At 40.6% G+C, this 11,220-nt stretch overlaps 1 protein-coding gene across 1 annotated transcript in view; it reads right to left on the reverse strand.

Annotated features, from left to right (window-relative positions):
• The window catches only part of ADK (adenosine kinase), a 504,899-nt gene extending 494,239 nt beyond the window's left edge, over positions 1 to 10,660 (reverse strand). The window contains exon 1 of the mRNA XM_068981947.1: positions 10,556 to 10,660. Coding sequence (XP_068838048.1) covers positions 10,556 to 10,569 — 14 coding nt within the window. The 5' untranslated portion in view covers positions 10,570 to 10,660. The remainder of the gene's footprint in view (positions 1 to 10,555) is intronic.
• Positions 10,661 to 11,220: the final 560 nt, after the last annotated feature.

Raw genomic sequence — 11,220 nt, forward strand, 5'->3', positions numbered from 1 at the left:
TCACTTGGAAATCCCATGGACAGAAGAGCCTGGCAGGCTATAGTTCATGGGTTTGCAAGAGTCGGATATAACTTAGTGATTAAACAAAATAACCATATGACCCAGTATAAGTATATACTCAGAAGAAATGAAAACACGTGACATCACAAAAACTTGGACATAAGTGTTTATGGTATCATTACTCATAATGGTCAAAAAGTGGAAATAAAAATACCCATCCACTGGCAAAAGGATAAACAAAATGTGGTCTATACACACAATGGAATATTATTCAGCCGTAAGAAGGAATGAAATACTGAAACATGTAATAACATAGGATGAACTCTGAAAATAATATGCTCAGTGAAGGAAGCCAGGCACAGAAGCCCAAATACATGGTTCCACTCATGAAACGACCGGAGTATGACAAATTCACAAAGTAGATTAGTACCTGCAAGGATATTGGCAGAGGAAATGGAGAGCGACTGCCAACAGGTGCCAGGCTTCATCTCTGCCCTGTGCTCAGTCACTATGTTGTGTCCAACTTTTTTTGACCCCATGGAATGCTGCCTACCAAGCTCCTCTGCCCATGGGATTTTTCAGACATGAATACTAAAGTGGGTTGGCATTTTCCTCCTCCAGGGGACCTTCCTGACCCAGAGATTAACCCCACATCTCCTTTATCTCCCGAACTGCAGACAGATTCTTCACCCGCTGAGCTATCAAGGAAGCCTGAGACTTCACTTGGAGATGATGAAAATATTCTGCAATTAGATAGTGGTGATGGATGCACAACACTGTGAATATCCTAAAAACCACTGAGTTGTACAGTTTAAAATGGTAGATTTTATGGCATGTGAATTATGTATCATAGTAGTCATGCATGGATGTGAGAGCTGGATCATAAAGAAAGCTGAGCGGTGAAGAATTGATGCTTTTGAACTGTGGTGTTGGAGAAGACTCTAGAGAGTCCCTTGGACTGCAAGGAGCTCAAACCAGTCAATCCCAAAGGAAATTAGTGCTGAATTTTCACTGGAAGGACTGATGCTGAAGCTGAAGCTCTAATACTTCAGCCACCTGATGCAAAGAACTGACTCACTGGAAAAAGACCCCGATGAAGGGAAAGACTGAAGGCAAGTGGAGAAGGGGAGACAGAGCATGAGATGGTCGGACTGCACCATCAACTCGATGGGCATGAGTTTGAGCAGGCTCTGGGAGTTAGTGATGGACAGGGAAGCCTGGCATGCTGCAATCCACAGGGTCGCAAAGAGTTGGACACAACTGAGCAACTGAACTGAAATGAATAATGCAGTAAATAAAATAAGGAAACGAATTGGCATTTATAGAACAATATACCCCAACAGCTGCAATATTCATTTACTGAATAAATGATTACAGAACAACTGCACTGAAAATCTCAAAACATTGCTGAGTGAAATTAAAGACTTTAAAAACACTTGTAACAGTCAGCAAAACAGGCTACAGGTAAGACCATAAAAATCTCAGTAGATACCAAAGGACTGAAACTTAACAATGTATTTTTTCTCTATACATGAAAAGGCGGCTTCCCAGGTAGCTCAGTGGCAAAGAATCCACCTGCCAACACAGGAGCCACAGGAGACAAGGGTTGGATCCCTGGGCTGGGAAGATTCCCTGGAGGAGGAAATGGCAACCCACTCCAGTATTGTACCTGAGATAACCCCATGGACAGAGGGGCCTGGCGAGGTCACAAAGAGTCAGACTCAGCTAAGCACACATGCCCACATATATAAAACACCGATGTATGCTTATAAAGTATAAGCAATATATTTTCTGTATCATGGAATTAAATAGAAAATCAATTTTTAAAAATAACTGTAAAACCCCCAAATATTTAGAAATTAGACAATGAACTTTTAAAATCTGCAGATGAGAAAAATCACAACAGAAATTAGAAAATTACCTGAATTGATCACACATGTCAAAATTTGTATGTTGCAGTTAAAGAAGTACTGAGAGGGAAACATTTATATATATGAAACATTTTATATATGAAATGCACATATCAGAAAACAAGAAAAGTTTAAAATGAATGGTCTGAATTTCTAACTCAAAAGAAAATGGAAAAGGAGTAAATTAAGTCCAAAAGAGTAGAAGCAAGAAAATAAAAATATGACAGCAAAAAATAAACAAAATAGAAAATGTAGTACCAAAACAGAAGTTCAACAAAACCCAAAAGATCTGAAAAGATTAAAAGGGTTTTGAAAAGATTAATACAATTGGTAAACCCCTAACAAGACTGAGCCCAAAAAGTTTAAAAAAAAAAAAAAGAGGAGGAGGAGGCAGAGTACCAGTATCAGGAATGAAAAAGGGGACATAAAACAGTTCCCGCAAGCAGTAATACAATACTATGAGTAACTCTGGAACAATCCAGCAATTTAGAACAGATTTCTTTAAAAATTCAAAACTGACACAGGAAAAAATGATAAATCTGAATAACCATTTATCATATCTTTAAATATTCTAGGCCCAGATGGCTTTACTGCTGAAAGCCATCAAAAATTTAAAGAAACAACACCAATCTTACAAAGCTACAATAGTTAAGTCAGTGCAGTATTGGCATAACACTATACAAACAGATCAACAGATCAGAACAGAGTCTGGGAAAAGTCTTTTATACCTATCGAATCTATTGACTGAGAATCCTTTGAAGGAAACCCTTACACTGTAGCAAAAAAAAAATTAAAAAAAAAGCTTAAAATGGATCACAGACCTAAATGTGAAGGCGCAAACTATAAGGCTTCTAGAAGGAAACATAACGGAATAGTTTCATAACCTTGAGATAGAAAAGGAAAGATCTCTTTACCTCTATTAAAAGGTAATAAACATAAAATAAGATGAATCCAATGAATTCAATATCAAATTTTAAAACTTCTGCTCCCAAAAGACACTGTTACAAAAATGGAAAGACATGCCTCAGAGAGAAAATATTTGCTAAACATGAAGATATATATGCTTATGTGTAAAATCTGACAAATAACTCCTATCTAAAATACCAAAAGAATTAACAAACCAGCAACAAAAAAGACAACCTATACTTACAAATATGGGTAAAAGACCTGAACTGACAGTTCAAAAGAAAAGATAAGCAAATGGCCTATAATCACATTATTAGCCATCAGTGAACTATAACTACAATGAAATACAATTATATACCCACCAGAATGGCTAAAATCAAAAATGCCAAACATTTTGGTATTTGGAAAGGATAGAAAAGGAGTAAAGGATGGAAAAGGAGGAAGTGACATCAAAAATGTCAAGCATGTGGAATAACTGGAACTCTTATAATACTGAATGTTGAATGTTTTCATTTTCTACTTTGGAAAACAGTGGTGGTTTCTGAAGTTAAACACACATCTACCCTAGAACACAGCAATTCCACACCTGGGCATTTACCCACGTCCACACAAAGGCTTACACAGGAAGGTTCATGAAGCTTCACTTAGGGTAACCAAACCCTGGAAACAAGCCAAAGTCCATCAGCAGAACTGTTATAATATTCATATCATACACTCTTAGCAGTGAAAAGAAACAAACTACTAAAACACACGTCAAAATGGATGAATCTCAAAACTGTCACTGAACAAAAGTAATCAGACACAAACAGTACTTATTGTATGATTTTATTTATATGAAGTTTTAGAATACACAAAACTAATCTCTACTAATAGGAGCCAGAAAATGATTGTTTGGATGGGGCAGGAGAAAGAGACTGATTGAAAAGGGGCAAGAAAAAACTTTCTAGGGGATGAACGTGTTTTGTTAAATTGATCTGGGTGGTGTTTTACAAATACGTTTCTTTCCCCCCAAAAAATTCAGTGAACTTAAGATCTGTGATTTTACTATATATGAATTACATCGTTGGCATTTTTAAAAAAGTAAACAAACTAGGAAAATCTTTGTTTCCCTTAGGCTATGGAAGCCAGTCCTTTCATTTAAGCCTGTCCATACTAGCATGCTATCTTACACACTCAAGGAAAAAATCTCTTCCTTCTGCCCAGCATCACCTATTTTTTTCTTCCCCTTCATCCCCAAAATCCTCAACCATACATATATCTCTAAGTATTATTTCCCTACTCCCCATGACAGCTAACACTTCTAAAAGACTGTGCTATGAAATTGCAAGGTTCCCTAAAGTAGATAAAATTATTCATTTTAAATTCAATTTTCAGAAGCGTATGTGTGAGATACTAACACACAGCAATTTAAAGCTTACAAAGCATTTTTATGTATGTTATTGCCTTTAAATCCTCACAAAAACCCTACAGTATAGGTTTTGCTATTATCTGTGTTTATGGAAGCCTGGCAGGGCTACAGTCCATGGGGTCGCCAGAGTCAGACATGACTTAGCAACTAAACCACCACCACTGTTAAAGAGAATAAGAGGCTCAGCAAAGTTTATAACCTGTCGAACATCATACAACAAATAAATGATACCTAACTTCATATCACATTCTTTTTGTTTAATATGCTACTCTGAGACAATAAGAATTCTGTTAATAAAAATGTCTGACTGATGAAAAATATCCAAATCTAGCCAAAATAAGCTAATATTCCATTATCTTATGGTACTATGTCAAGTAACATTTAACAACTCAAATCTACTACCACAAAATTACTATAGTGTGTTAAGTAGGTGACCAGATAACTTATTATCCAAGTGGGACACTTTTGAGAATAAAGGAAGAGCTATTAATAATTATGCCAGGATAACAGGCATGATCCAAGACTGTCTTGGGCAAACTGGGACATATGGTCATTCTATTTATAAGCTAGCTATGCTATGCGAAATTAAGAATTCAGACTTATATTTTATTACAATATTTTTTAAAGTAATTTTAAAACCAAGTAGAAAAGGTAAATAGTCATGAGCATTAACCAATGTTACAAGAAAGGGTTAACATTTCAAACTGTCTAGACAATCATTCTGGTTCCATTTCATCTTTGACAGTTCTGCTTAATGTAGCAATATTGTGGCTGGAAAGATCTGGAGTTATAAATCCTTGTATGCCTTTTCAAACAAAGATGACCTATTTATAAATATGAGTATTAACAGCTGACAACACTGCAGTTCTCCAAGGAAAGGATTCCTGCTTTAGTTCTTCAAAATATTTCATAAATGAAACAATTTCATTTTATTTTAAAAAGCTCATTAGCTTCACTAAGAATCCTCATGGCATAAAAAATTTGTGTAATAATATAAAATTTATAATTCTTATAAAAGACACAAGCCCTGAAATGAGTTTGAAAAAGTGTTTAAATATTCTAAAGAAACCAATTCAACAAAGTAATACACTTCAATCTCAGCCAGAATTCAGTCTCCGTATGAATGTTCTCCATTTGAGTAGCTTGGCAGATCCTACCAGACGTACCTCAAAGTCTTGAGTGTTACGAGAAAAATATCCCAGGACTCTACCCACAGCCCACATAAATTTTCCAATGTAGGCTTCACCCACAGAAGTGGTTACAGAATTATCATGTAGGTCACAGTCATGTCTAGTCCCAGAATAGTCTTAAACCAAATCTGACCTGTCTGCGCAGGCCAAAGAATAGGCTCCTCAGCTCTACAGCAAACATGGCACAAACTCAAGCTGTAAGCAATTTTCAAAACCAGACTAGATATTCATGCTGGAAAAACAAGGCAATATTCATAAGAGTATTTTGAAATACTGTTGGCTTAGTACCTATAAAAAGTACATAAAGTAGAAGTCAGGAGACCTAAATTACCTCTTAAGTTCTACTGCTGCCAAACTAGGACATAGCTCTTCTTCTGGGCCTGAAGGTCCAGTATCAAGAAAGAAAGGGAAGTGCTCTCTAAGGTTCTCTTATACTCCTAACATTCTACATTTTCCTATGTGTCCTGAATTTTAACCCAAGCATCAACTTTCCTGTTAGGCCAATTAAAAATGACAAAAGCATCAGTTTATCGGGTAGGTTTCATCATTTCTCAGATGAAGACCAGCTGGAATCTGATCTATTGGAATGGCCAAAAAGTTTGTTTGGGGTTTTCGTTAGCCATCATACAGAAAACACCAAATGAACTTTTTGGCCAACCCAATACATACTCTGATAATTGGTTTAAGAGGCTGCAAACTTGGACTCTTCATTAGTAATGGTGTAGCAGAGTAGAACATAAACAATAAAAGTCAGAGTCAAATTCTCCAGCCAAACTTATTCAAAAATCATAAGCTTTTTTTAAATTCTTTTTATGTAAATAGTTATTCAGGAGTTCCAGTTGGAATGCTGCACTGGAAAGGGCACTGAATCAGGTATCTAGAGATCTGGGATCTAGTTCAAGACATGCAACTACTTGGTATGAACCTGAACAAATCACAGCATCTCTTGCCTTCAGTTTCTTCGACTGTAAAATGAGGAAATTAGGTAAGTTCGCTTCCTATTTAAAAATCTAAGATTTAAACATTTATTTTCAGATGACATCGTTCTCTAAGGAGACCAAATTGCATTCAACAAGTTAATATTCCATTTAAAAAATGCCTTAAAACATAAAAAAGTTTCATATCTACGCAAGAACACTGTGGAATACATATCTGTATTACCATCACAACGGGCCCCATGGTGTGATGATTAACACTCTGGTCTCTGAATCCAGCAATCTTAGTTCAAGTCTCAGTGGAACCAGAGATCTGTTTGAGGGCTTCCCCAACGACTCAGTTAAAGGATTTGCCTGCACTGCAGGAGATGTCAAGATGTGGGTTCAATCCCTGGGTGGGGAAGATCCCCTAGAGGCGGAAATGGCAACCCACTCCAGCATTCTTGCCCAGAAAATCTCATGGACAGAGGAGCCTGGCGGGCTCCAAGAGTCACAAAGGGTCACAAAGAGTTGGACACGTCTGAGTGACTGAGCGTTGAGCACACATTACCATCACTATTTCATAAAACAAATGTTCAGAGAAAAAAGAAAAAGATCACTCAATCAGAAAAATACTGTCAATTAGAACCCAGGTGTATTGACCACTGGCCCTCACTGGTTCCCATTTCTCTATTCTGTCATAGTCACTATGAAGAGTAACATATTACTATATTTACCAGCAATTATCTTAAGTGTGGTGTGAAAAACAGCACTGGGCATGACGTCAGCACAGTGACCTTGATCATTCTCTTCATCAGTACAAGCAAGTCAACAGTTCCATTCTCTGGGCTACTGTCAAACTGAGTACAAAATGGGAACGCACGCAACATCATAAATGTGAAAATTAATAAACATAAATGTGCAAGGTATCATAAAATTGCACTAAGTGTTGTCTTCTTTGGGAACCAGCTGGTATCTGTAGGATTACCAACCCATTTAAAACTGTCACCACATATACAAAGTTGCTTCAACTTCAGCAGTCCCCACATCTACTCTTAAACCTAAGTTATTAAGTTCTTTGGAGGACTATAGGAAAGCAAGAAAGTTACTATAGTTGTCCCTCACAATACTTTACAATTTTTGTTCCCAGAAGCAGTTTTTTCTTTATTTTATATATATAATTTTGTAGTTTTTTAGGCTGTGCCATGTGGAAGCACTACCTTAGTTCCTTAGTTCAAATTAATGCCCCCTGCACTGGGAACACAAGAGTCTTAACCAATGGACCACCAGGAAAGTTCTAGAAACAGTCTTTTCAGGAAATTTAAGTGGTATGTTGTTTCGATAAAGGTATCTTGCAGAGCACTAGATTACGGATATCTGGATTCAGTTCCTAACTCTGCCACTAACTGATTTTACTCAAGGCACTCAATCTTTCTTAGCCTCAGGTACAAATGTGGCAACTGGTTTTAGGTAATATCTAAAAATCTTCGAGTAATGTCAATGTAGCTGAATTCTATAAAAATGTAGACTAATATCTGAAGATACAAGCATAAATGTAACTATTATTAGTTATCTATGAAGAGCCTGAGCTACTCCATCTTGTAAAAGAACTCCATTTTGCAAAGGTACCGGGCAAACAGACTTAGACTTTGGATATTGCCTAAACTTGCCCCACTGTGCATGAGCCAATCAGCCCTTAGGTTAAACCTTCTGACTTTAAGTTCAAGAATTTGTGATTTACCTTGGAAGTAATGATTTGTGACATTTGTGATTTACCTTGGAAGTAATGATCTACCGTGGAAGTAAAAAAACCAATCAGAAATCCAAACACAACCCTATAGAAGAGGGTAACCAACCAGTAGTCCTTCAGCCTGAACACCCCCTTTGTTACCCTTTCACCTGAATATTCCCTATATAAGCAGCGTAACCCAAAACTCGGGGCTCCTCTCCTTAGCCGCTGCGTCGGTAACGGTGTGAGCCCCAGCTTGAGCTTGGTAATAAAAACTCTCTTGCTTTTGCATCGGATACTGGCTCCCTGGTGGTCATTGGGAGATTTCGTGACTTGGGCATAACAATCTACCCTTCCAGGAGTCAAATAAGACTAGCAGCAACCTTTAAATCAATCTTTTTGGTACTTGCCTGGTGGTCCAGTGGTCAAGAATCTGCCTTCCAATGCAAGGGACATGGATTTGATCCCTGGTTGGGGAGCTAAAATCCCTCATGCCTCGGGGCAACTAAGCCTGCCACTACTAAGCCTGTGCTCTCTGGAGCCTGAGCACCACCACTAGAGAAAAGCCCATACACCCTCAATTAAGACCAGAGGCAGCCAAAAATACATGTTTAAAAAAAAAAAAAAAATCAAGTGTTTTTAATACAACCACCATTCAACTTCTACATTAAAAAACACATCCTGTTGTCACTAGCCAAGAAGCAGAAGTTTTAGATTTGGGTGTTTCTCCACCAAGGAGTAGCCAGGATTATGATGATGGATTAAAATTAAGTCCACACAAGAAGAGACCCTTAACATGGAAAGTATTTGCCCCACACTCCTAATTAGTAGCAGACTGAAATGATGCGATTTGAAAGTGCAAATGGGGAGATGGAGCATAAACCAGGTTTAACAGCATAATCCTAATTCCCCCTAAAATACTGTTAGCATTAAAAGCTAAATTTATACATCCCAATATAATTTACTGGGAAATCTTTCCATGTGGATCTCCACATTTCAGTGTGTGTGTGCTCAGCTGTCAGACTCTTTGCAACCCCATGGACTATAGCCCACCAGGCTCCTCTGTCCTTGGAATTTTCCAGGAAGGAATACTGGAGTGGCTTGCCATTTCCTCCTCCAGATGTTCCCTACCTAAGGATCAAACTTGCATCTCCTGGGTCTCCTGCATTAAGAGGCAGATTCTTTACACTGAGCCACCTGGGAAGCCCCCACATTTCAGTACTGTATTTCCGTCCTCCTTCTGCAGAATGAGGTAAGTACTCTGAGTTTACATAGAATTATGCAATTTAAGAGAAACTGCATCCAAGTTCAACAGTTACATCCTAAATTACCTGAGGGTTAGGTTCTAAAGTAATTTCTAAAATACTGTGTAGCCAAAATCACCAGTGAGAAACCATTAAATCACCAGGACTTAGGCTGCTGGAAGCTCGCAGAACAAAATTTAATTTCATTTATTCTCTTCACATTTGTGCTCGGGCCTCCCTTTCACTGGCACAATGAAGATCGAAAAGTGAAAAGTCACTTAGTCGTGTGGGACTCTGCGACCCGATGGACTATACAGTCCATGGAATTCTCCAGACCAGAATACTGGAGTGGGTAGCCATTCCCTTCTCCAGGGGATCTTCCCAACCCAGGGAGAGAACCCAGGTCTCCCGCGTTGCAGGTGGATTCTTTACCAGCAGAGCCACCAGGGAAGCCCATGAAGGCCACGGTCTACTTTAAAAGAGGCTGTTCAGAACACTGGGTAAATAAGGCAATTTATCTCTTTTTTTTTTAGATTTATCTCTTTTTATAAATAGTTGCATTAGCATGAGGTAACCATTTGGTCAATGCTACCCACAGACACTGGACCGGGCCATTAACAATAAAGAACCTTTATTGTTGCTCTGGAAGAGCAACTGAGGTGAAGTTTTTCATTTACTGCTCTCATTGAATACTATGAAACTCATTCTGCTGGGGCTCTCAGATAAAAGTAGGTAAACAGATGGTACCCTGGGAACCAGAGTACTAATTCCAGTCATAAGCAAACACTGTGAGAACACACAATTTCAAAACTTGGGGGCAATCTACCTGCATCAAAGGGCCAACACTGCAGGTCTGCACTGGGCCACCAACGAAGTTGTCAGAAGGCAAGACACGCGGGCATGGACACGCCCGGTGCACGTCACACTTCCCCAGGCCTCAGGCCATTCCGGGGGTGGGGGGAAGACAGCTACATTTTTCATGAGAAATCCACTAGACTCATCAGCAAGCTTCAAATCCTGGAATCTGGGCGAGGGTCACCTCAGCTCTGCGGCTACTCAAAGGTCTCCGCCATGTGCCTCGGCCCCAGAACTTCTGAGGAAGGCATAAACGACCAAATGAAAAGTGCAGAGAGCCTCCACATGCGGGGGACCGGGAGGCTCCAGAACACCCAAGAGAAGGGGCGACAGTTCTCAGCAGCCGAGAGGCTAATGCCTACCCAGCGCGCAGTCCAGGCTGCCGCCCAGACTAATTACCTGATGGCCGTCATAGCTTCACCTTCCAGCCCCACGCGACAGCGCTCGCGTCCGATGCTCTGCGTCCGCACGGGTGGCGGCAGCAGGTACCACAGCCACCGCTTCTGGGCTCACTCAGCGACCCGGGAGCGCGTCCTCACACACCCCGCGCGCGGGCGGCCCCCGCCTCGGTCGCTCACGCTGATTGGCCGCGCCCGGAAGGGGCGGGCGCTCCGCCCCGTGCCGGCGGCCCGAGGACCTGCCCAGGGCGCCGCCGGCCACGGCAAGCCGCCCGTGCGTCTCGTGCCGGCATGCGGGCTAGCGGGCTGGCTAGCGGGCTCGGTGGCCATCTTGAGTCCTGGTAACTGGCTAGCCCCCGCTCCCGGCTCACGGTGCACGAGGTTGGGTGCCCGCCTCAAAAATGGCCGCCCCGAAAGGCAGCCGGTTTATCAGTCACATGGCGCGGTCTACCTCGGCCAGCCCAGGTCGCTCTAACAGGGCTTGGGACGGGGGCGATGTCAGGGCAGTCTTCGGGGAGCGGGTTTAACAGCCTGAAAACCCATCTGCAGAAAAACAGCAACCGCCTGGCAACCTCAGTCCGGGTAGAGTCGATCGCGTGGCAATAGCAGCACGATGTGTTAAATTAGAACTCGCAGCCTTTTAAGAGTCAAATGCTGAGTATGGTG

The sequence above is a fragment of the Capricornis sumatraensis genome, chromosome 10, assembly GCF_032405125.1.
Source record: "Capricornis sumatraensis isolate serow.1 chromosome 10, serow.2, whole genome shotgun sequence".
NCBI lineage: Eukaryota > Metazoa > Chordata > Mammalia > Artiodactyla > Bovidae > Capricornis > Capricornis sumatraensis.